The sequence below is a fragment of the Nesoenas mayeri genome (assembly GCF_963082525.1).
Source record: "Nesoenas mayeri genome assembly, chromosome: 4".
Classification (NCBI taxonomy): Eukaryota; Metazoa; Chordata; class Aves; order Columbiformes; family Columbidae; genus Nesoenas; species Nesoenas mayeri.
The window spans coordinates 5,962,316-5,988,953 of record NC_137540.1 but is presented as its reverse complement, the minus strand read 5'-3'; the positions used below and the strand labels follow the sequence as shown (position 1 = coordinate 5,988,953).

The following is a 26,638-nucleotide window of genomic DNA, read 5'->3' as shown; positions in this document are numbered from 1 at the left end:
AGATGTATCCTGGTTCTTAAAATGCTTCTCAAACCAAACAAAACAAACCTCACAAAACAACAGAAAACAGAAGCTTCAACAGAAAAAAAAAAAATCACATCTCCTCTTAATTGCATTTAATTCCCTGTTTTTTTCTTGACTTTCTAGCCTTGCCCATTCAGAATACAAAAATTTCCACTGTACAAATAAATGAAGAGAAAAAAAAATGGGGGTAGTTTGCATCAGAGAAAGGGGGAAACCACTGATAAAAAACAAAACAGAAAAAAAGACACATATGTTCTAAAGTCACATCTAGAAAGGCAAGTGACCTTCTACAATCAGCCATGTAATGCGGTGAGGTGCACTGCGTGTCATTTTCAAGGTCAGTTGTAATTGATTTTCTTTGAGATTTAGATTTAAGCTTTCCTGAAAATGTTTATCCTGCTACGTTTTGAATTACAACCTCAAAATTATGAAGGAGTTGGGTTTTTTTTTTGCCACCTGACACCCATCAGACTTATCACAGTGTTCTTTGCATCTGGTAGCTTTGACAGTTCCTGGTAGAGCCAAATCCCATGGCCTTTCCTAATCAGAAGTATTGATCATCTTCCTTGGTGGATTCAGAACCTGAATGTCATAATGCGGAGCAAGACGGATTGAATGTTTTCTCAACACCAATAATAACTATTGCTGGTCTATCGGCAACAAGCTGATCGCAGGCTGAGTTTCACAAACCTACCGGTCGCTTCCTCTTGGCGATCAGATCACAAGTCTGAGAAACTCAGATAAAAAAGAAAAAGGTGGAGAACGCATTACGTTATTTTCTGTTTCAATCACAAAGATCTTTTCTGCCTTCTGTGACAGTCAGAAAATGACTTTATAAACGACACAGAAAAAAAAGCAACACCACAAGCTCCATATCCAAAATGTTTCAAAAAAATACCCAGTGCAACAGCAGAACTGAAGCTGTCAATGCAAATCTGCATTTGGATCAGTAAGTACCTGAGGTTCTCCCCCCGTCAGTATTTTCAGGTGGCTGGTGACCCTCTTGGATTTCTTGCTAATGGAGTGGATATTCAGTCGGGAAAACTTCTCTTTAAGGGTTTCATCATCATCATTCCTCTTATACTTCAGCACTGCAGACAGAGAATTTCATGACACTAATAATCTGTATTCGCAAGGCTTTTCACAGGGATGGGCACACAGATATGAAACCATTTGAGAGCAGACACTTTGATGTCACTTGCTGTAATCCTGTGTGAAAATGCTTGAGGTGATGAAAACCCTGTTATCAACACTAGCCTTGGGAAGAGTGAAGTTAGGGCTTTCAACGTGGCAAGTCTATAAGAAATGTTGCTATCACTGCGTCTTAATTATTATCAGTGTTTGCAACTGCATTGCGGACAATAAACGTGGATATAACATGAATTCTTTCACCATTTTCATATTTCTGGAGTTACCGGTCAGATAACACAGCTGGCTGAGGACAAGTGACCTCAAGGCATCTGTTACCTTCTTGAAACCCAGAGTATTACACAACTTGGGTAGCACCAGCCAAAAACTGTTGTAGTGATATGACTGGAGTTGAAACATCTCTTGTAATTGCCAGCCCAAACCTACAAAGACAGAGAATTTTTTGTACCTTTTTCTTACCTAAATCTTTCCTCCTCTTAAGTTCGTTGATGTTCACATTAATATTTTTCATAGCAAAAAGGGCATTTTCTAGTGCCTTGTGGTCAGGGTGAGAAGCAGGAGTTGAATTCAAGAGTTCACAGAGTAACAAGGGATATTTCATCACCCGTTGTACTGGTTTGATCATCAGGGATCCCATGTCCATTAGATTTGGCTTTCCTCTGTAATTTATACAAAAACAATGTCACGTAAGGATAAACTCCCTGAACACAAAAACTGATCATTTTTGTCTAGTGATTGAAGCTGCTGCCTTTTATATCCTTCAGTTGAGCTTTCAACTACAGCAAATTTCAAAACCAGAGCGGTGCTTTGCACTGAGTCACAGAAACGCAATTACCACTTAAGTCAAAAAATAAGAGACATCTGTCAGGGAACATGGGCCATTATAAACAAACCCCCCCTTTCACCCCCTCAATGAGAAACACACGCCAGCTCTGAGTTTTCTGTATTTTCAGCAGTGTGCCAGACTATTGCTTTAGACATCACCTCTGAAACAGTCCCACTCAGTCTGAGGGTGCGTGTGGTGCAACTTACGCACTGCAACACGCAGGAAGGGACATGTAGGTGGAAGAACAAATAACAGGAAGTTTGAGAAACACATATGAGTGGGGACATTACATCTTGCTCTGGCCCCTCAGGCTTAAAACTGCAATATCTCTGCTGCGAGTAACTGGCATGCCCGTTCACGGCTGCATCGCTTCCCACAATGTTTCTCAACTCACTGCAGTGCCTTTTAAGCTTTACTGTCATTTACCTGTGGGTTTTCTTTGCTGGCTATTTCTAACGATGCCTGAGCTTCCAAAGGCTACCAGATCTGGCCTGGGGAAATGCTGAACAGAATATTCACCCAGGCTTGATCCAACCTGCTGGAAATCACCTTACACCAAGGCAGGAGCCTGGGGTGGCAGAAGGATGAGGGTAGGAAAGCCACAGCTTCCCCTGCGGGCACAAGGATGCTCTGCAGCTCCAGGCTTGTTCCTTTGCTCACACTCTCTAGGCTTGAAGGCAAGAAGCTGTACAGTTTGCAGGTCATCACAACAGCCTGGAGAAAACAGGGACCAAGCCACACGTGCCTTCATTACCTTCCACGTGGATGGCAGAAACATGGAGCAGGTAACACCAGGTGGCCAAGCTCTAGAGCCTGGGTCAGTCATTACTGGGGGTCCAGCAGACATGCCTTGTGTCTCCTCATTACAACATGTTCCTGAGCAAACCAGACAACGCTCTAACACCATTGCTGGTATGAACTACCTGTGACGTCCAGACCTCCACTTTGCAACTGAGCTTGAGCTGGTGGTAACGGAGCGAAGGGCAGTAAAGCAGAGCAAGCATTGTCGGGTTTGCATGCCCAACAAGGCTGCTTTGGACATGAAAAGCTTGTTTGAGGTTAACTATGCAAGAGTTAATGCTAGGCGAAGAAGGATTCCTGCATATGGAAAGGTGGAATAACACAATATTGAAGGAAAGCACAAAAAGTAGGGAACAGCCACTAGGTTTTGCAGGCTGACATCTATTGTTTTGTGCAGCAGGAAGAGTAAGGAAAAAAAAGCTTTCATTCCCACTTTTATATGTGTAAAAAGTACAAGAGCCAATCCCCACTGCTGACTAATTAACTAACAATTTGAATGCCTTTGAGAAGAGACATCTGCATATTTAAAGCATCTCTCTCGCACGGGCATTATCTGGAAAAAAGTTCTGCATGAAAAAAATTAACAGTAGATGCCTTTTAAGGCTTCTTGATGTCCCCAAACCCTCTCATCATTTCAATCCCCCTCATTTCCCCTGTATCCTACATTAAATATAGAGAGCTATTTTCCCTTCTTTTAGCTTCTGGCAGCAATAATGAAAAAAAAATCTTAAATTGTTATTGTTTTCTCTGAAAAGCCCCATGAATGCAAATCTCTAAAAGCTGCCTCATGAATGGAAAAATCTTCAAGTGTCTTCTTTTTATATAGTTGCACTTTGGACAGCTGCCCAAGTGATAAACAGCCCTCTGTTCGCGTATCTGCATGACACAGTCTTGCAATATGGTTCGAGAGATAGTAGGTTTGTTATAAGATAATGACTCCCTGGGGCACTAAATGCCACAAAGTTCAACTCATCTAATTCTCCCCAGCAAGATGAGCTGACGATAGCCCCTCTCCATGGCCCAGCCCCGTTTGCAATGCACCCCGTTGGCAGGACATGGCCTTGCCATACAACTGTAACAGGCGAGTAAAGGCTTGTGACATCTATTGTGCAGAAAATGGAGTTGATAATTCATTTGTGATGCTACTTCAGCCTCCCCCCGCCATGTTATTGTGAATTTAGCAAGTGTTCTATGTCATATGTAGCTGTACTAATCTCATCCCTAATTATTACCATAGCGCCACAGTAAATGCAGCTCAGTTAACTGCAGTGAGTTTCACAGCATATCCTTCCTCTCTCCTCCCAGCAAAACAAAGTCACAAAGGCAGAAAGATTCCCACCTGTTTATAAAACACATAGTGGTGAGCTATGCAAAGACAGGTGATTCAGGATTTAATTTCAGTTGCTCTCATTACGCAGCACCTGGGTCCAGTGGCAAACAACAGTGAGCGCGGTACAGCAGGGCTGAGGCTGGTGGCATATTCAGCTTGGCAGTTTTGAAATGTTCCATGGGCATCATAGGCTGCAGAGCAACTTAAAGTCTTGGGCTTTGTGGTTTACTGTGCGCCAGTTCGTTTTAGTACAAGACATGCAGGGCAAATAATTCACTGTGCCTTAAGACCCTCATGCAAACCCAGGGAATTCACTGAGGCTGCACAGTTGTTAAGCCAAGCAGAATTTAACCTATCGAGCTGCTGGCAAAGGGCAGCACTGTCTGGTATTTATGTAACTGTTTTCTTGATCACGCTTGAATGAAAAGCAATCTCAGAGCAGCAACATCACAGACCCTTTGGGGTGACTTACACCGTATTTTCCGGTTCAACGTTAACCAGATTTCTGGGTGCGGTCCTGCCTGAGGGTTCCCAAGACTCTGCAGCCTCTGAGCAGAGTTGCAGGTGATGGGGTTTCTGAGTGTCCCCTCGGTCAGCTGGGAAGGCAAATGCCACCACACTGGGCAAGGTAACCAAGCTCAGGGAGGGCATTGTAGCTAAACCTGGCTCGTTGCGCTCTGCACAGCTTTATAAGAGCCAGTTTAAGCTCAGAAAGTGAGATGTATCCTACATTGTTCGAAGGAGAAAATGGGGTGTTCATTTCTGATTCAGTTACACAAGGCAGAGCTGCCAGTATTGTGCTATTTCTATATGTGTTGCTGTCTCACATGATCTTATTGTGACTCTCTGGGTACCTTGTTCCTCCTTGGGAGACAGGAGTATACAAGAATGTCCCTTACCAAAACAAAATGCAGAAAAACTAGTATTTCCTAACATTGACTAAAGCATGAAAACCCCAACATGCAAATCCTTCAAAGTCTATTTTGCACTGATTTTATTTATGACCTGTGATCGACTGACTGATTAATGAATTCTCTGGCTTCACAGGTGTTCCGCACCTACCAATATAGACCACACTTGCTCCTCTTTTGTCTCTTAACATTTCTGTCTGGGCTTGCAATCATTTTCTTCAGCTCAGCTAACCCCTCCTCTGACCTCTCCCTGCAGGTAACTTCAGGAGATGCTGCATTTCAATGATCCCAACCTGCTGGATGTCCAGAAACCACCACTGTGAAAAACTCTCCTTTATAGCTTTTCAAAGATGTCACATTTGGCACAGAAGTCCCTTAACCACAAGTTTTCGATGACTGGGTGAGCATTCTGGCAAAGCTTTGCATTGAGCTTGTTCTTTTCTGATGTTCTTCCAGCCACTGTCACAGGGAAGATCCTAGGGTGGACTTCTCATACATGGCATCACCTTAGAAATAGCTTTTCCTGTGAATCTAATTTGTGTTGTAGCAGGTCTACAGAGGCCTATGCAAAATTATTTCAGAGCGTCTGCATTTCAGAGACTGACACTACACAGCTTCATCAACCACAAGTTTTGAAAGATATTGCAAAGATAGTGCAGTGGTAATTAGAAAACTGAACAGGCTTAGGGAAATTAAAACTAGAGTCTTTAGCCTGTATGTCCTGGAAAAATCTATATGTTATACTAACACAAAAGGCTCGTGTTCTTAAAATTTCCATGTGTACAATTTAAGCATACTGAAGATAAATATATTTTAAAGATTATTTCGCATGTAAGAAAGGCAGAAAGGCATAGTACTTACTCTTCCTCGTATATCTTTCTGCAAAACAGAAGAAAACAAAACATAGATTAGATTCCTCCTAAAAGGATTTATACAGATCAGGGGCCAGGTTCCCAGGTACACTTCAGTGACACAGAGCAGCTGTAACTGGCCAGTTAACTTAGGTTTATGGCTGCTGTGTGTCAGCAGAACTGCACAAAACAGCCAGAGGGTACCGGTGAATCTGGCCCTATATCTTTTTGAAAGGACAGCCCCAAATGAGAAAGGATTGTCAGAAACCCGGCTTTGGCTATAAGACCCAGCTTTGTCCTAACACTGTTAGAGAAGGAAGTTTGGGTTGCCGTGCAAACAATGGTAAGTAACATCAAGTCCTTAATACAAAAAGTAAAATTAAACCTGTCATTCTTACACTCTGCGTACATTCTTATCTACTTTATTTAAATAGAAATGTATTTCTAAATGAGAAATAATACACTTCAGCCTTTTAAGATATAGAATCAATGAAGCTGTTAAGTGTTTTGTAGGCTACACATCAACTGAAACCTCTTCAGAGTAGGATGGTGTTGATACATACACTGAAAGCAGCAGGGATGTACAATTATAGTTTGGAAACATGCAAACATATGCATAGAATATTTTCCTTATGCTATGAATTCCCTCAAATGCAAGGGAACCAAAATGTCATTCTTTCTCTGGGTTAGGCTTTCCTGACGTCACATCATCAGTCACTGCTTCCTGACTGCCTGCGCTCTTATCTCCTTGCCCACCGGTGCCTCACTGAGCATCTGGAAGCTGGTGCTTTCATTGCCTCCGTACTGTCAGCACTTTGCATGCTTATGATGTCCCTCTGCCCCTGCAACAGTTGACCAAGCTACTTCAGGCTGAAAGCAGAGCAGGTAGTTGCCAGCATCCTTTCATATTTACCAGCTGCATTTCCTTGGCTAAGCTAGCAAACAACACCCCCAGTTTGCATAATTGCTGCTGAAACACAGGACCAGACACCTACATTTTGGGATGGAATTTCTCCTCTTCAGCCAACAGCAGGAACAGGAATCTCAGCATGGCTAATTAAATCTGATTTGTCTGTGCAGATGTGCAGAGTGCCACTCTCAAATTGCTCCTGATATAGAAGTTGTTTTCCACATGCGAGATGTTACTCAGCTGAGGAACAGAAGCCCCTAATAAGGTGGGCCCATTTCAGTTTTAAAACAAATTGAACAATAGTCTTTCCAAGGGGAAAAAAAATATTTAAGAAGTAAACATTTTTCAACTAGTCACCACCAGCCCCTTCATTTATTGTCTCTCACAATGGCCTATAACTTATTTGGTAAAAATGCTGCATAATTTTCTTCCCAGGAGAAGTATTCTCCAATCAGTAGTAACAGGTTTACATGACCACAGCTCTGTTTTTGAGTGTGCTCTTTCAGACCTTAATATTTGAATTGCCAGCAATCTTTAGGCACTGGGGAAAAACTCAACATAGTAAACATGCACCAGTGCTTTTTTCGCTGGTTCCCGTTTAAAGGCTAATCAGGAAAGAACAAGACAAAACAAGGCTTCATTGTGGGGAAGGTTTTGTCACTTCCTGCTAGCCAAAGCTGCAATGGCTCAGCAGAAAATAACCTTTCTCTTCACAAATCCCAGCTGTGATGTTAGAACAGGGGCTCCTCTTGCTGGCTCTGGAATTCAAGTGGCAGCATCCACCCTAGCATATACGTGGACACTATCTTTTATCTTTATTTCCTTCCATGTCCCCTTGCCTTAGCAACAGGGATGAATGAACGACAGAAGCGGCTTCTCTTGATCAGCTGGAAAAGAATATTGTAGGCATCAGCAACTAAAACAACCCTTTAGGGGAGATACTTGGCCATCCATTAGCCTGAAAGCCTGAGTTTATAAGAAAATCTATTTTTTAAACTTCCAGGGTAGCTAAAGGCTAAGTACCCTGCACATATAATTTGTTATATATTTAATAACTGAACATGTTGCACAAAATAAACCTTATTTTCAGCATAACCTGTCTTCAAAGTGAACATTTCTCTTCTAATGCTGTTAATATTCTCCTCCACTGTTCTTTCCACATTTCACTTGGACATACTTCCCACCTCCTAAGTCTTAAGACATCTCTGCAGCCTGATCACTAACAGGGCTATGGTTGAAATGTGAGTTGCTGATGTATGCTGCATTATTTGTGACAGCTTTACATCCCTCCTACAAGCATGCAGCAATGGGCCTTTCCTGGGGGATGGGGCTGGATCTCCCATCTGAAAGACCTTGGTGTGTTCCCTCCTGACAGGTCTGTATGACGATTTTGGGAAAGTGAGGGGGCAAGGGGATTTATGGGTGGGAAGAGAAGCATTCTCTGTGGAGTGGATGAGCTGGTTCCTGCAACTGGCTGCAGGAAGAAGCCAAGCTGGAGGAAAGATGGATCTGTTATTCTGCAGCATCCACAGTTCTCAACACATCTCCGCAAGGGGTTGGCACTGGAGCTGATGGTACAAAGCAATTTCCACTGGTGGCACCTGGCATCTTGGGCACAAAGTACCTTCCACTGGTGGGACCTGGCATCTTGGGCACAAAGCACCTTCCACTGGTGGCACCTGGCATCTTGCTCCGACACTGATCACTCTTAAACACCCCCATCATGAGGGGTCCAGCACCACACAGCTGCTCCAGGTCCTGGGGGCCTTGCAACACAGGCCCACAAACACCAGTGTGTGTGAACAGCTTCTTCACATGCTGTTTTAATTCACGCAATAGCCTTGCTGAAGATGGGGGCAGCAAGTTTCCTGGGAGCTGGGTAAGGTGTTCCAAATTACCCGTGATATGATGCAGGATTTTTTTGCCAGTATGGGGCACTGAAGCTAAGGGAAGAGCAACCTTTCTTCCGCTATTTTTGGCCATCTTAGAGAGAAAGAAATCTAATCATGGCCCCTGGCTTGTCATCTTTTCATGAAAGCAGCATAAGCCAGAGCTCCCAGCAAGCCTCATAAAACTCCAGATTTACAGGGGACCTTTCATCTACATCCATTTAAAATGTTCCCTGCCAGGCAACTGACTATGGACGGAAATCATCATTTGAAAAGATCTTACTTTAAGGACTGTACACAGTGTCTTAAATGCTGCTTCAGTTCTTCATCCTTTTCATAGGATTCCAGCATGGTGTGTGCATCATCGTGGCGATAGCAGTAGATTTTATATGTGTCTTCTAGTGGGCCTTTAATCTGCAAGAACACTTCCCCTGTTAAGGAGAAAAACAAAGCGTGTCAAGCCAGACAACAGCATCTCAGAAGGAGTTTTATTATTCCGCCACATTAGCCGTGAGCTAAAAAGGCTGGCTTCCACTTTACTTCCCTTAGAAACGATCTTGCGTGTTTATGTGCATTATTTATTACATGTATTTCTCAGCTTCTCATCTTTGTCATAGCCAGGCACCATTATATCAGTGTTAATGCACAAAAATTCCCCCAGGAAAAGGCATGAAATCTCTACACTCTGCACCCCTTCATACACAACCCCCTAATCCACTGCCCCAGTTAAATGCCCCTTCAGTGGAAACCACACAGGAGAAGCTTAACTGCTAAGGAGAGACCATTTTTGTGCTGTGGACTGGTAAGAGGGATGGATGTAAGCCTGTTAATTTTCCTTTTGACTTTTTTTCCAACTGAATATGAACTTAAATGGGTTATAACAGGAATAATGACTCTAACTTCCATTAGCCATTTCACTTTTATCTGTTTTGCGAAATCCTGAAATGGCAATTGTTATGGCCTAGAATAGAGATTTTTCTTCACATTGACAGAGGAACAACCTCCTCCCCTAATTAAATAAAACTGCCACGGACTACAGCCATTTTTATATAGTATCTAGGCTGCTATACAACTGAAGGGGGAAAACATTTCCATTTCCAGTCCTCCACACCACCGTTTTCCCAAAAGAATAGTTGGGAATTTTAGAGGCACTAAAGTAGTCCTGCACCCACTTCCCATTTCATTCCAGTGCCTAATCCTTTCAGCTGAAAACTCCTGTATTGGTTTCTGTGTGTGTAAGAAATATTATCTGAGCGGAGAAGACACACTGCAGCTCTTCTGCTGGGATATTCACTCGGTTCTTACACCGTGATGTAGCAGCACGCTGATCAGCATCCATGGAAATGCAGATAACAAACAACAGGAATGGTGAAAACTCCTGTCTCTGGCATTTACTAAAAATTACACCTATGTGGCAACCAGTCCAATGTTTTATAAACATTCCGGTTGAGTTATGGTAATGATTATTGAAGTTAAAAGCCGAACACCACATTAATTGGGAGCTCTCCATTCACAGAGTGAGCGCCAAGCTGTCAGGCATCCTGCATGTTTCATCCTGACCGGAGCGGGCTGTTTCATAATACATTGCATTGAACTGCTCTGTCTTAAAGTGAAAAATGATTCAGTTACCACAGTAACACAGCTCTGGGTTTTTTCCCTTAGCAGCGAAGGTTAACTGGGCTTCTAATGCATGTTGGTTCCAAGGTGTGAATAAGGAAACAACAGTGACAGAGCTAAGACCATGAGTTCATTTTAGTTACTGTGAGGCCACGGCCAGAAAAGCACCAATACACTATAGTTAAATGCTCTTGAGCTGTCTGTCTGCTCTGTCTCGTGCTTAATGCTAATGCAGGTGGCTACCAACGCGCTTTGCATCCTGACTTTTCCATGAACTCGCTACACGGGCCTTTATCAGCCACGGGGGTAAGGGGAAACCTTAACAAACTTTCTCTTGATCCTGCTCCCTTGGCACCTGATTCACAGCTCTCACGCTTTTCACCAACATTAAGCAGAGCTCCAAGTGTTTAGCACAGCCCATACTATGCTAAGCCCTCAACTGAGGTTATGTTTTGAGTAGCAAAAATGCAAGCTGTAGACTTATAGCTTATTTCAGCAGATACTGGAGGCTGGAAATTATCATTCACTTCTCCAGAATGAAAGAGATGAGCAAAATCTGTTCACTGATGTATTGTGCCACGATGACAGATACTTTCATTGATACTCAGTGATGAGAAAAATTATGTGCTGATTTCACGGATAAGGCCTTTTAAAAGCAGACAGATTTCTTAAGCCTGAAGCCCTTCTTGGTTCTGAGCCATACGGAACAAATCAGATGAGCTTTGGGCACACCACTGCGGGAGCTTGCTTCATGGGCCAAAACCACATGGTATTTCAGCACAGGTTTAAAAATGCTGAGTCTTTTGCACATTCTGACGGATCCAAATGTGCCTGATGCCTCTTCTTAAGTGTAGTGGTCATCAGTCTCACAGAGAAAATCCGAGGAGGAAGACTTGAACAACAGAAAGTTTCTCCCTGTGGCTTTCAGTGGTGCTTCCTGCATGGACAGCAGTGGGAGAGGGAGAAAGAAGGGGTCTAAAAGCTAATAAGGTTACTAAGATTTCATGTTCCTCTGTATCCAGAACAGAGAGCAGAAAAAATACAGGAGAGAACTAGAAAGGTATTTAACCTCAGCCACGTTTAAGCATCAGAAGACCAAGCACCAGAAAAGGTCTATCTATATTAGCACAAAACTGGACACACATACTGGATCCTTTTGAGGATGGTAATTACCAGAAGACACACTCCCACGGCACATTTTATGCATCCAGCCATGAAGAGCATATCTCAATCTACAGGAACAGGCTGTAGCCACCTGAAGTAAGATCTCTTGACACATGTTGTATGGATACCAAGTCCTTAGCACCAACTGTTTCACTTTACAAGTCTGCTCCTATTGGACATTACTACTCATCAAGGTGGACACAGCATAAGCTGCAGAGATGATAGACTAAAACCAGATATGAATACCAGCAACCACATTGTTTTGGTTTCAAACCAGGTGATTAGCAGTTCTCCTCAACCTTACCAGGACTGGGTTGCCTTCCAAAGTGACATATGTCAATGCAAGTTGTTTGAACACCAAAAACATGATAGAATATGATGGGAGTGTTAAACAGATTGTCAGCCTGCTTTTTCTATAGCCTGGCTTTAACAATTTTTACACTGATTATGAAGATCCCGAAGACAAAATTATCACCTTGCTGTACTTTTAGGGGATGACAAACTTACTAACTTATTGTTTATAGTGATACAGTTATTCTCCCTCCTTTTGTCTCAGCGTTCAGAGGAACACCTCACACCTTACTTGCCATCTTTTTCCCTGATATAATTTAGCCAACTTTGTGATCCACAGTCCCATACATTTTCATGGTTTTTTGTCTGATTCTGGAGAAATACAACCTAATAGATGGATGGAACTGTTTGTCTTCACTTCTGGATGTGGCAGGGAACTAAAAGGATGATTCTCTTGGCTGTGAGCACAGCACTTCCTGCTAGAATAGAACGTTGCTTATTAAGGGTATGACTCATCATGATGCACTTTTATTGAAATACCACCAGACAACGCAGTTGCATCAAACTACGTTAAGCTGTTGCCTTGGCAAACCAGACTGAGACCTGCTAGGATTAATACCTTTCCCAAGCCTCATATACTTTAATGTCATGTTTCTTAGTCAAACAGCAACCGATAATTTTTTACTCCATTATTTGTGAGAAGAGGAGGACTTTCTATAACATGTTACCTGTTCTTTGTGGTCAGTTTAGGGAAGAAAGAACCTCTCTGACCTCTGAATCATAGCTGGAAGTTTTTTAAACTAAACTGGCTGACTTTGCACTGAAGTAAGTTAAGAATTCTCACCTGATCCCTTAGGGGGGATCGGGTACCACCCCTGCTCTGAAGAAGCAGTTATGGGAGAGCTGGTGGGTGGTAACTTCTTACATCTCTCCAGCTCTGCCAGAATGTCAAGTGAATAAACAGATCACAGCCTTAACATTCATGGTCTCACCTGCAGAATTTGTGACTGGTGACATATCCAGGAGCAACCAGTTTGCTGGAAATACCTGTGATCCCTATGGACATTCCTGCCCAGACTCTCACAAACTTCATAACAAATACAGCTTTCTTGCCTTTACTGACCGTGTCCCTGTTAAGCCTTAACCACCTGTTAGATGAATTGTATTGCCAGTAGATACACGTTTACAATGTTCGAGGGAGGTGTGATGTGTTTATTATTCCAATCATTTTTAATGCTTTTCTTGAATGGTAATATTCTGAGTATGCAATATAAGAGTTGGTGTGCAAGCAGAGTTAGGTAGGCAGTATCAAACTAGATAAAAAGGATATTATCAATATGTGGCATAACCCAGTGCTGCAGTTTTTACTCATGCTAAACTCACTCTTCCCTTCCTCCCTTCCCCTCAACATCCAGATAGATGGAAGAAGAGCATCATGATCATATGAGTAAAGTAGAGCAACTGGACAGGGTTCACATGTCATTTTTCCGGTGTCATTATGGACAGCCTGTAGCATGTTAGCCACTGGGAGCGGTATTAGTTAAGTCTGATGTGGGTAGAGGACAGGAGACTGTTATGTTTATTCTTTCACGTAGCTTTGTAGAACTCAAGAGGACAGTAAACATACCGATTATTTGCATGGGTGGTTCCACATCTGTCGTGGCTTCTTCCAACAATGACAGCAGTTTGGCTGATACTTGATGGACCAATTCGATGTTGCTAAACAAGCCATCCACGTCAAAGCGAGCAATCTAATGGAATACAAATATTAAGTGGCTACTGACGAAGGATAAAGAAGGACATTGTGTATTACAGACCTTCTCTTGCTAAACCCTGAGTATTCAACACTCCGGGAAGCACCACTTCTGCAAAACCTCATCTAAACATCCTCCTTGTGACTTCAAGGACACATATACCGTTTTCAGATTAGTATAATATGGTTGACGCACTTAACAAAGGGTATGTTATCAAGTGCTTTTAACCTTATTTTGAACTAACCCTAACCTGAAAGTGTTTGCCTGGGAAGGAAATAAATATTATCATCTGAATAAGAAAAGATCCTTAGCTGGCTTTAATATGCATGTTTACTTTCCCACTTAGGAAAAGAATAGCTGACAGTGGGCTTGATTCCAGTTGCTAACAGCAGCCGCTACATAAACTGAGACCTTGGTGCTTTGGTGCCAGCTACCAGGTACAAAGACTTCCAGATGGTGGTACCATGTTAAGTTAGTTCCCTATAAATCCAAAAATACAATTGAGATCGTATAATTTCCACTAAAAGAAACACATTTACAATTCTGGGTATTAATACAACCTAAAGAGCTTCCTGCAGATCCTGGGCACGCAACATTGACTTGGGTGAACTACATCAGTTTACACCAACAGAAAATTTGGATCCCTGTCCCTACTCATTTTAAAGCAAGTAAAAAATTTCCAGGACACGTACTTTTCGTGCAGTAGTTAGTTATTCCTTGCACAGCAGAGCAATAGTTAATATTTGGGGACAACTGGAGATAGCCAGTGGTAATGTGCCGATACTGAGAACAAAGGCAAGATTGATTTCGACATCCATAATGATACCCTCTGAGCGTATCTCTATTAGAAATAGAATTGCTGACTTACATAGCAGCTTACCAGATGCCAGGAGGATCAAATTGCTTGCCATTGTAACAAAATTAGAAATATATTTTCAGTACTAATGCAGTTAATTTCTTTGTAAGTATTATAGGGGCTAAAGCATGTTTTATCCATTTGGAAATATGAAACATATTCATTGCTAGGTCAATTTTCTAAATGCTATCCTTCTCTAAACACATTACAAACTTTCAGTACAGTAGTTTATCCGCCAACTAGCCTTAAAACCATATAACATTCTTGAAAGCCTTTCAAAAATGCAGAGTTTATTAAATTAAGACAGTTATAATCTCTAAATTGCTTTTCCTATATACATCTAGCACAGGACTTCCGACCTCTGCTCCAGTACAATGCCTACATAGTATTTGGAACTACGCTGTGCATGGACACTTGAACACTTTAATACAGTGACAAAGGGCAGAATTGGAATGTGTGTTTTCAGTTGGCTGGAAAAGGGCAAAGGAATACAGCACACTTGTCAAAAATCTCAGCACGTTCAAGCAGGGACTCCTCATGCTCAGTGCTGGCCAGGCTGGGGAGGGACTCAGGTGGAGGATACTTCTAGGTGGATGAACAAGTGAGGAGGAAGAAGTCAAGAACTCCTTAAAGCTATGTCAGCAGATGCCAGGTCTTCTGAAAACAGCTTGGAACAAACTCTGACAGAGCTTTAAGGAAGAAAAACGGTCCTTAATCAGCAAAAGCTTCAGCCGGCCACGGTGTTTCCCAAAGAGGCAGTGCCAACGTCATCTAAAGACACTTTGGCCCCTGCACCTCTGTTTTGTCACCAGTTTCATAACAAACCCTACATACATAACATTTGGGTTAAGGTCTGTTTCAAATTATTTTTGTTCTGTATTAGCAGCAGACATAATTTGTGCAGCCTCTGTTAATCCTGTGTTGCAGGCCACATAAATACGAGTCTTTCTCTGGACAACCTCTCCTTCTATTGCCAGCTTTCCGCTGCACAATTTTTCTAACAATTGCGATATTGTTGAGGAAAAGGTGCTCTTTGAAGTCTCAGCTGAGAAAGAAAATAGGTATCATTGGCCTAATAAGATCTTTTGCCTGAAAGATAGCTTATGAGCCTTCCTTCTTAAATGTACCTTTTCCGTGTAGAATGCAAATTCTGAAGTGCTCACTGGGCTGTTAGACATGGTATTTCTCCACAACAGCTATTTGAAAGGCTGGATAAAGTTATCTGTGCTTGCATTAAGGTTATCTGTGAGCAGAACGTGGGTGAGTGGAGACCCTGACATCACCACCTCACCTCCTCCTCCGCCCCCAGTGCTCACCTGCTTCTTTCTCAGGGGCTGAATCACTTCCTTGATGCAGAGATCCAGGTCGCTGATATAGTCCTTCTCTGTCTGCATGAGTTCTGCGATGATTTTCACCCTCTTGGCCATCATGCGCCTCCTGACTTGTTCTTCATCCTCCTGTGGTGAAGTGGCAGGGGATGAGGACCCCACTTGAGGCGACATCTTTTCTGTTTAAAAGAGGGAAATCTGTGAGGAGCATCAGTTTGCCCTGCGTGACCACAGGGGAACGTAAACAGTGCCTGTTGGAAACTCCAAAATCACCATGGGGAGCAGGAAAAGATGCAAAAGAAATGGCAATCCCAGATCAGACTGGATGTTGTCCCATCGCTGATGCCCTTCTACATCTATAATGATTTGGAGGATGGGAGAAAACATCTTCCTGCGGAAGAAAAAGGCTGTGTTTACCATAAATAAGCTTCACTGGAATAACTTTTGCTCCATACAATGTAATGTTACCTCTATTCATGGAAGGCTGAAGGTTGTAGATACTGGAAGATACACTTTTAAATTAAGATAATGTTACAATGATGATGAAACCTATAATTCTGTTTAAAAATATTTCTTTGATAGAGGCAAAGGAATTACAGGAGAATGTGGGAAAACCTTTAATGATCAATAACAAACATTTATTGGAACAACAAATATCACTGGGATCAAAACATTCTTAACTATTTTTCCACACTTCAGACCTAGAATATCTGATTTCTTCCAAACACATGGAAATGCAAGCAAATCTTCTACAGACAGGTCATTTATGTGTGCTACAGGACCTGCTTATCTGATGGTCTTGCCTTTTGCTGGTTTGTAAGCCAGCCTGCAGACATCCATGTCATCTGTACGAAGGGCACCAAATTTTACCTGTGTACACTGACAATCTGTATTTTGCATTAGGAAAAACACACATAGGGGAAAATAAAAAGGTGAAATATTTCAGAGGCTATTGTGGATTTTTTCTGCTAGCCACAAGATGGTGCAGAGCACCAAGAAAAATGGACATATCATTACCCTACTCATCTTTGCATTACCCAGGCCACGCTTTGACAGCACGGGCTTTTATTGCTTAGCGGCCAAGGATGGAAATCTGTGCTGAGGATCAGAACGCTAAGCCTTGGTGTCAACTTCTCGTAGGGAGCACACTGTATAATGAGGCAATAGCAAGCAGTATCTGATGCTTTGCTTGTTGAGAGCCAATATGGAATATATTGGAGTTTTTTGGATTTATTGTCAAGGCTGAGGTCATGAGCACTCGAGTGAGCACCGAGCAGCGTGTGTCTCACCAGGCTGTAGGTGACAACCTGGCCGTGTGGGAAAACCGAGCAGCTTTCAGCAGCTTTGAACCTCCTTCCGCTGAGAGCTGTGAAATGTTGTAAAGCCAAGGATCACCATCCTCAACCCCTTCTACAACTATGCTGGCCACTGATATTCAGAAAGGACAGGTTTGTTATTGATCCCATCAGGTTTTCTAGTGAGACTGATGTGACCACAGCTTTTGTTTTAAATAGCTGCTTTTGGGACTGCATCTCTACCTCTGTACTGATAGTTTTAAGCAGTGAGGACAAGGAACTCAAACAAACGGGGGAAGAGGGGCTGTTTTTTGAGACTTCTTGTATTTAGGGGCACTTTCTACTTTTGAGTTTTTAACCTTGAAGTGTCTGCATAACACAGGCATGAACACGGACAACAAAATAAAAACATGATGAGAATGTCTCCCCTCTGCAGGGCTTGGGCTATTGAAAGAATTCCAAGCTCAATCCACGCTGGTGTGAGCGCACAGGACCAAAGGTGCTGTGTTCTGGAAGAAACAGACTCTGCTATTATTTTAGTGAGGAAGAGAGTGAAATTGGTACTGGCACCACTCCACAGCTCCCTCTGAGCGATTTTCTGCTAGGGGTGCAGAATGACAACACCTTACCTGCTGCTTACGTGCTAAAACGGCAGGTACTTTTTCCTCTAAAAACCTACAGTATGTTACCACACTCATAAATCACAAGGAACCACATGAACAATCAATTTCTGTTCCAGTTCTGCACCAAAATCAGCGTTTTTCTTTAGACTGGGTGTGAAAATGTTTGCATGCATGTGTCTATATGTGGGAGTCCAGGGTGACTCCTGAGAAAGTGCAGAGAGGACCAGACGTCCTGGAAGATCTCAGAAGTGTCACTTCATCTCAGATCCACGTTATCAGATGGAATCTGAAGGTAACCACAAGATTCTTTGCAAAAGAACTTTCTTATCTTCTATACTGGAACAGGAGAGGGCATTATATGCGCAAAACAAAGCCACTGTTATCCCACTTCAGGCTCGAATTTTCAATCCCTTGAGAGGCTGTTCTTTCAGTTTATGTCACTAGATTGCCCTGATCAAATTTGATGCTTGAACTATGTCAGGGCTCATCTATTATCTTTATTGCATGATAGATAATAATGCCAGGAAATAAAAACTGTTCTCAACAGGAAGAAATAACCATGAGAAATATCAGGTAGGTGCTGTTTCCTTATAGAAAACACATTTTTTAATAAATGTATTCTTTTGTTAAAAGTAATGTAATTGTCCATTTTCACTCAATACATTAACTTTTTCATTTTCAGACATGTCTGTCTCTATAGAATGCAACATCAAGATCCTGAAGTGATGATTACAGCCAAACCCTGTGATTTCATGTTCAGCTGATTGCTTTTAACCAGTTTGAGAACATTAGTAGCTTGCTGAAATCCTTGTGGAGTAAGTAACAGTTTCGTGAATGCACAAACAGCAAGTTCATATCTGGAATATAAGCAGCCTTTCTACCATTTCAGCGTACCAGTTTCTACCTGGTAATGTGTACCAGCCCCAGAATTGTTCAAGAGAGAGGATTAGCAGGAAGAGACATTGCTGAAGATTAACTGTTACAGTAAGAATTTGGCTCGTTCATCCTTGCAGAAGCCAGGTTTGAGAAAAAGAAAAACCTGTCTGTCAAATGGTTTATTAGACAGCTACATCTTAAGACCAGTTTACAAAAAAAAAAAAAAGTAATTGGTACTTTTAGTAGGCATATAAATGTAAAGTAGAAGGCAATGCTTGCAATTGTTGCTTTGTGGTGTCAGTTATCTGCAGGAGCCGCCTTTCTGGAGGACTTTGCTTTGGAGAGGAAGGTGTTGACTTTGGTCTTCCAGCTGTGTGTTGAAGTACACAGCTCTAGCTGCTCAAAGCAGGAGGTTCACTATGTGGTGACATGGACAAAGCAGCTGTGTGCCTTAATAAAGAAGCTCCTTGCAAGTGTGAAGCCTAAAAATATTGCCCCGGCAGTGCAGGGAGAGCACAGAGCAGAGCCTGTGATGTGCCAGTGCCGTAGGACCCAGGGAAGTATTGGGGGATCCACAGCAAGCGACTGGAGGAGCAGCCAGAGCAGGTCTGCAAGATCTATGTGTGCAAATTTCCCTGGCTTTCCCACCTAGAGACTGAGCAGTTCCGAGAGGTCTGCTCTATCCATCCTTCCTCTCAGGTAAGATGCTCAGTTTGGATACTACATTTGCCCTTGGGGATGGGACCCAAGTTTCTCCCCATCTGGAAGTGAAGGTGCTGACAAGGAATGTAGCAACAAGTACAGTGATGTTGGGGCATGGGATGAGGAACAGGCCCTGTCATTACTTGGGCAGCGTTTGGAGGGCACCAAAGAATGCAAGTTCTGCACTCGCGCTGTGCAGGTATAGAGATTTTTGTCAGGCACAGGGGAGCAGGGAAGGCATAAGTTATCAAGGTATAACAAACAAATTACAGCATTACTGTGTTTTCACGTGTGAAACCTGAGTCTCACAACACCCAGATAAATTATTCCTCCATGAAAGCAAGTCCTCAGATAGCCTGCACCTTCAGATAACCTAGTGAGTACATATGGGAATTTACACCAGCTGTTATCAGCTGGATTTGGGAGTGAAACACAGGCAGCCAAGCTCAGAGACTGCTGCTGTGGCAGCTTTCCTCTCCCCACTTGTACCTCCCCTTGCGCTGTGGCTCTGCCTCTTGCACCCCTGTTTCTCCCACGGGTGCCGGGACACAGGGCAGTGGGATCCTTGTGACTGGGGGAGTCTGAAATGGGAGCAGCAGGAAAGGATGGAGCGTCCCATTGCGTGCGAGACAAGCGCATCGCATGAGCTAACAACACACAAGATTTACCGCAGACCCCCCTCCCCTTGTAAGGGACCACCTCACTTCCTAGGGCTGTTGTTACAGTTTTGCACCAGAGTTATTACAGTGCAACGCTATGGTGCAGATTAGATCCGCTGAACTCCAAGCTGGGCATTGAAATGCAAAAGGATTGGGAGAGGGTTGTGGAAAATGCTTTTCCTTTTCCTCACAGACGCACACAACAGCAGCGTTGTTCAGAAGCGGGTTCGTTGCACGTGCGCTGTGGGTTACACGTGCAAAAAGCTCCTTTTCTGCACACAGGAGGAGAACACCACAGGACCAGTATGACCTTGCACCAGCCTCCCTGGGCAACAGGTTCCCTCATCAAATCTGCATCAGAGACTTCCTTGCAATTAGGTCGTTCAATCTTTGATCATTTTTCTGTTCCATAAGGTACAGAAAATATTTACATTCAACACACAAGATCTTTCTGCAATTCCTTGACAGCAGACCGCTTTAATTATACGTGTGCTGACAAGACTACAGAGAGATCCCATGTGACCGCAGTGGAAGGGAAGAAAGCTTATCATCAGGTGACAGAAGAATGCCCTTATTGTTAGCACCGATACTTACAAATAAACCTTTCCAGTGTGTCATACACCAGTATAAATATCCCACTCCTGTGGCATTGAGCTAATATGTTAATAAAGTAAGAACCAAGGATGGGCAGCATCTGAACCGCTTCCCTTGAGACACACGCACCTCAAGATTTGCCATGGATTTGCATTGTGACCCCCAATGTAAAGTATCCCAATTAATAAAACGTTTGCTAATATGCTCAGAGAAGGATCCATAAATCTCCTTGGGTCCTGGTCTCCTCTCTTACCCCAGCTGCTGTTAGCAGTTGTGCTGCAGTATCTCCTAAGAGCCCTAAGCCACACAGCAGGACTTGATTGTCGCAAGTGCTGTGCAAACACAGCAGCACAAAATGGATTCTGCTCTGAAAAGACGAGCTCGTTTCCCAGCCTGACTGACACTACAATAAGTTCATGGAATAACCCCAGCTTTATCACAGTGCAAGTTAACAGAATTAGATCCTCCAAGCTTAAATTTGGACACTATAAAAGAAAAGTTGTTGTTAGATTGTGATTTCTCATCACAGGGAGGTTATTTTCATCAAGCCATCTCCTGCACTTCAGGAAATAGTCCTGACTTTTACTTTAGCAAACTAGCCGCTCCAAAGATCAATACATTTTGCAGTGAAATAGGATATTCCCTGCATTGTAGTCCACAGAGAGTTAATCAGTAAGCACAGTGCTAAACAAACACGGAACTAGGGAGAGGTACGGAGGTGCCAGCGAAGAGCAGGGGGAGGATGGGATGGGATGGGATGGGATGGGATGGGATGGGATGGGATGGGATGGGATGGGATGGGATGGGATGGGATGGGGGAAGGTGCCCTGCTTGTGATGGCGTGAAGGGGGATGAGCTGCCTCAGACTGTGCTTTTTACACCAAGGAGTAGCAGCTTGCCAGGAATTTGTATAATTTTGCAGGTTTCTGCTTCATTTCTGCTGTTGATTATTTCTTATAACTACATCAGCCACAGGCAAAGTGTAAAACTTGAGGTTCAGATATGAGCTCTGAGGCCATATATTGTGGTAGCTGTGTTTTGAGTCACTGTATCTATTACATGTATGTCACTGATGTATTTTAAATTGAGGCATGTGCAAACCATTTAACAGTGCAGTTGACCTATTCTCAGCTAAAGTTATTGAGTTAATATGTGATAGATTTGCAAGACAAGGAGTATTTTCAAAGCATGTGCTGTCTTGCTGAACACTGCAAATGTGATCTCTGATTCCTCCTGGAAACCAACCATTTTCTATAGCTCATTTTTCACACCAAGCACGAGTTCAGAGTATGATTATTAACAAAAACCAACAATCTGTCCAAAACCTAACAGACAGTGAACTATGTTTTAAATTCCTTTTCATGGTCTGCCTTTTTGGGTTGGTAGCATCTGTCCCCATGATACAAACATTTATGTGCTGATAACTACATCAAGCAAACTGCTAAACTGCTCTTACCGAAATACGTAGGTACTCACAGAACGGTAGCTTCACATTAATTCAAAGACCAATCCCAACATTAATGCAATGCATAGATATTAATATAGTTAATGTATCTTAGTTAACCTCATTCTTCCCTCTTTAGGAATATGATGCTTCTGTCTAGCAGATGGAGAACTATGGAAGAAAAAATATATATGGCTTGATCAAGGTATGTCTGGGCTCATCTAAGAGTGAGTTGCCGATGACTGCATGGTTGTATCACAAACCTGTCCTCTGATAGCAATCACTTATTTTCCCCTGTCTAAAACGGGGCTGCAGGCATCTGATTATCTCACAGGATGAGTTGAAATAAATGCACTAATGCTTGCCAAGTTCTTGGAGAATATAATGGTTACTTTGCATCTTGTTTCCTTTTTAAAAAGAACAAAGCCAGGAGGTGTTGCATGGCCATTCACACCAGATAAGGTATTGAATAGAAGTCTCTAGTAAAATAATTAAAAATGAAAATACTTTCTTGTGTTTTTAATGAATCCTTAATTTTAAAGTGAACAACACTTGCAGAGGTTTGCACCTTTGACAATGCTTTTGTGCTGATGTTTGTAGACTCGCAGCACAAACCACCTCAATGACCCTGGAGATCTGGGTGGTACGCACCCTTCCCCACTCTTTATAGAAAACATTTTGGATTCTGTATAAAACAGAAAAACTTAAGAGAAATCCAAGGGCAGAAATGGAATTGTCAGGAGTTTGCATGCCTGACTGCTTGTTCACATGCTTTTGGTTTGTTTGGGTTTTATTTGTTTCTAGGCTTTTATTTGGGGACCTATTTTTCGAGCACACCGAGCTGCACTTTGAGCACGTATGTACTTCAGAGCTGCTGGAAATGGCTGGTGGGGGGAGGCAACAGCCTGGTTTCTACTCAAGAGAACCACTCCAAGCATGCAGAGGGCTGGAAGGGCCCTCAAGAGCTGTCTCACCCATGCTTCACCTTGCGCAAACGTGCTGTAACTCTGACAGGGGCATTGCCGAGTGAGGACAGCGTGGTGCCTGTGTTCCCTGCCACTGGCAGCGATGGGCGCCCCGCAGCCTCTGACTCTGGGTTTCCCAGCCCTGCTGATGGGGGATTCCATTCTGCAGGGTTTGCTCCTGTCTTAGACATCCTTGTCCGTGCTAATGCCAACCATGGTTCTGCAGACTGTGTGCTAGAAAACCTATTAACAGGGGACTATAGAAGGGCAGCGCGATTAAACACAAGAGCTTTTCCTCCAGTTCATATGGGAGGCAAGTGCAAATTATTACCATCCATATATTTTTGCAAAGCATTTACCATTCTAGAGAGTCCCACTCTGGTGATACAAACCAGGCCATTTATGTCTCCAACACATCTGTTGGGTTTTCTTACCAAGAATGGATAACTCAAAAGCTTTGTGCCAACAAACCCACTTCCCTCAGTTTGGAGTAAGCTGGTTTGCGTCCAAGTGCTAGTGAGAGAAATGAAGAACATAAAGGCGTTCAGTCATAGCACATCGTCAGCACTGGCAGGGAGCACATTAGGTCTGGGATCCATGATCGTTATCAGATTCAGGCACATCTAGCTCAGCAAAATTTGATCCAGATCAGGCCTTGGCACACAACCATTTATTTCTCTCAAGACCGTAAATACACTTCATAGGAATTTCTACCGACTTTGTATTTTCACTCTGAGGACAGGCGACTTCTAATCCAATATAAAGCCTGCCGGTACCTTGTTAACCCATCACCATTTTTCTTGAACAAACATGAGCAAGCAGAATGAGCCGTCACCAGACCAGTGCTTTGCAATAGGTGGCTGTGGCAGTCTCAGCTGGTGGCAGGAGCTGTAAAGCTGGATTTACCGTTTCCTTGGACCGCCGCCATAAACATAACCTCATGCTCTGCCGTGACTACCGAGGCTTCCTCCTCCTTTGCTCCAGATTTTAAACAGGAGACGTTCACAGCTTAATACACCTGACATGGGACAGAAAATCTCACACTTTTGCTGGATACTGCTCTAATAACCTCAACCTCACCTGGGCAACCCCCTTCATGAGTAAAAAGCTGCTGTTTTGGTGGGACGTCTGCCAGGACCTTGCCTGCCCAGCCATGGCGATCCACGCTCGTACCTTGCAACACCTCTGCCAAATCCCTGCAGCGCACGCCTCACTTAACCGACAATTCTTCAACTTCTCATTGATTAGCTATTGCAAGGAGGGAACAACATAATCGATGAACCGCTCTGTTGTCCTCAGTGTATGCAGCTCCCATAGAAACCCTATTATTTTAATGCTTATTATTTTATTTGCTGCTTTTATTGTCTCTCTGAAGTAATGCTACTTCCTAATTAAATGCATCAAAACCATAATACAGCAACCCAAAGTATTTTCCTATTTTATTTCCCCATACAGGATTATTGCCACAAGAGTGACTGTCACTAGGCAGTTAAATCACTATTAGTGATACGCATATTATAATAATAGTCAAACCTGGCATTTGTGACGAGACCCTGGAAACTAACAGAAATTCAGAAGTCTGTGTTCCAGAGCACTCCCAGAAATAGCCACACACATTCTTCATGCTTTTCCTCAATTTGTGGCATCACATTTAATTTTTCATTGACAGGCCCAATACGGACGTAATTTGCCAATTTCCAGTCCAGATGCAATTTGGTTATTTGAAAAGAAACCTTCTCTATAATAATGTGATTTGAATCAGCATATCCATCAAAACATGCATTTGGATGTACTTCAGTTCAGGCTTGTACAATCTGAACAACAGATAAACACATTATAGATCCCGGTATTTTTAACTGAAAGAAAAAAACAGCCTTGATGCTTCTAATTGGTTGGTGTGTATAGGTATATATATATCCATATATATATATATATCCCACTTGATACAACAACTAAAGACAGATAGGATGGAGCCATCATATTTTCACATTACTCTTTGCGTTGCAGATACATTCTGGTGACAAAGGAGAAAGATCCTGGTTGCATATGGGTTTTGCAGGAACACACCAAACCCTTTGATTTTGCATCCTGTCTACATGACATTATATAGAAAAATTAGGGGAAACGTTTCACCCCTGGAAGCGGGGGACAGGGCTGAGAGGGGGCCGTTGTTCATTCCAGCTATGATCGCCATGCCCTTCGTCATCTCAAGGCTGCAGGCTGGAGGGCGTCGAGATCCCACCCCAGCCCAGCGCATCCCTCGCAGCAGAGCACCAAACAAGCGTCCCCTGTACCTTGTAACTTCTGGCTGTACTCTGTCCTGTCCGACTGACTCCTCCTCAAGGTGCTGTGGTCCCCGGTGGCGGCAGCGCCCTCCACCACGGGCTCCGTCCTCCTCCTCTCCCCCATGTACAGCTTGTTCCTCAGCAAGGTCAAATTCCTCCTCCTGCTCCCCACGCCTTCCTTCCCCGGGCAGTCTGTGTTCGCCATGGCTTGGTGGTGGCAGTGGCTGGGGAGGGGACAATAGCTTGATTTTTAGGGAGGTGATCTCCCTGCCCAGGTGAAGGCTGGTGGCTTTGGGCTTGGTTTTGGAGCAGGGCTCCCCAGGCAGCGCAGGGCCCGGGGCTCAGCCCTGCCACCTGTGCTGGAGCAGCTCCACCCCCGGCAAGCTGCCGCCCCGGGCGGTGTTTGCATTCACCTGCCCTGTGTGCAAGCGCGCCCGGCGGGGCCGGTTTCAGAGCCAGCCCATTTCCAGCCCGCTTTCCCCGCTCCAGGGAACCTCACCCTGCTGCAGGGCCGCGGGTGCCGGCACCCTGAAGTGCAGCCATGGGTGCCGGCACCCCCAAGTGCAGCCGCATTCTCACGGCCTTGCATGGGCTGCCCCTGCCGTGCGCTGGCAGTGCGATGCCCGAGTGTCACAGAGCATGACCACGCTCTCATCGGACGCCTTCTCTTTCTGCGCTGCCAGGGCAGCAGGGAAAGAGAGGGCAGGCAAAGGGGAAGGGAAGAGCAGCCACCCCCTTGGCCCTCGTTCCTTCTCCTTCGCCGAAGTGCCCGACCTGCAGCCCGGCAAGGACACCAACCCCGCACGTATCAAACTGCATTTACCAGGCTCCCGACCCCAACAACACGGGTAGCCTTCAGGCTGGTAAATCCTGATCTACAGGTTTGAAGGGACACCGATCCACCAGCACAATGAAGAAAAGGGCTGGGAGGGAGATGAAAACCCCTCAAGCAGCACGGAGCCAAGGTTCATTTCAAATCAGGATGTGTCCTGTGTTACACTACGCAGAGAGAGCTGACACGAAAGCCTGCCAAGGACCCACGGAGGCTGTCGTAACAAATCACTGTGCTTAGATGGCTGAGGAACTGGGCACCATAACACCTGCTCGTAATACCTCTGGATCAGCCCCTGGAAGAATCTTATTATCCTGTCTGTTAGCCTCTGGCATGCAGGGACTGTCTAGTGATCCTCCGTAGCGCCAGTCTAATCAAGCTCATGTTAAAACAGCAGGAGCTGCTGCCATCTGAGCCTGGATCGGACTTATCCTGGGAAGAGCCCCAGCAGCCATCAGTAGCAATCACTGCTGCTGCTGTGATACCCACCCCCTGCAGCCCCCCCTGCCCGGCGGGAGCCCCATGGCGCAGCCTAATCGGTGTCAGTGTCACGCACACTCATTGCCACAGCATCTGCCAGGGGACACATTCACATCCCCCTGACATACGCTGATTCACGTCCCTCTGACACACGCTGGCAGAGCGTATTGCTTTAGCGTCGC

The 26,638-nt window shown here is 43.9% G+C and overlaps 1 protein-coding gene across 2 annotated transcripts in view; it reads right to left on the bottom strand.

Annotated features, from left to right (window-relative positions):
* The window catches only part of ARHGEF38 (Rho guanine nucleotide exchange factor 38), a gene marked incomplete at both ends in the record, with an annotated part of 33,257 nt that extends 7,908 nt beyond the window's left edge, over positions 1 to 25,349 (bottom strand). The window contains 7 exons of one of the 2 annotated variants that reach the window (XM_080343990.1): positions 982 to 1,115; positions 1,633 to 1,832; positions 5,903 to 5,920; positions 8,975 to 9,122; positions 13,391 to 13,514; positions 15,690 to 15,880; positions 25,154 to 25,349. In XM_080343990.1, the coding sequence (XP_080200116.1) occupies positions 982 to 1,115; positions 1,633 to 1,832; positions 5,903 to 5,920; positions 8,975 to 9,122; positions 13,391 to 13,514; positions 15,690 to 15,880; positions 25,154 to 25,349 (1,011 nt within the window). The remainder of the gene's footprint in view (positions 1 to 981; positions 1,116 to 1,632; positions 1,833 to 5,902; positions 5,921 to 8,974; positions 9,123 to 13,390; positions 13,515 to 15,689; positions 15,881 to 25,153) is intronic. The other variant, XM_080343991.1, reaches the window with a different exon arrangement.
* Positions 25,350 to 26,638: the final 1,289 nt, after the last annotated feature.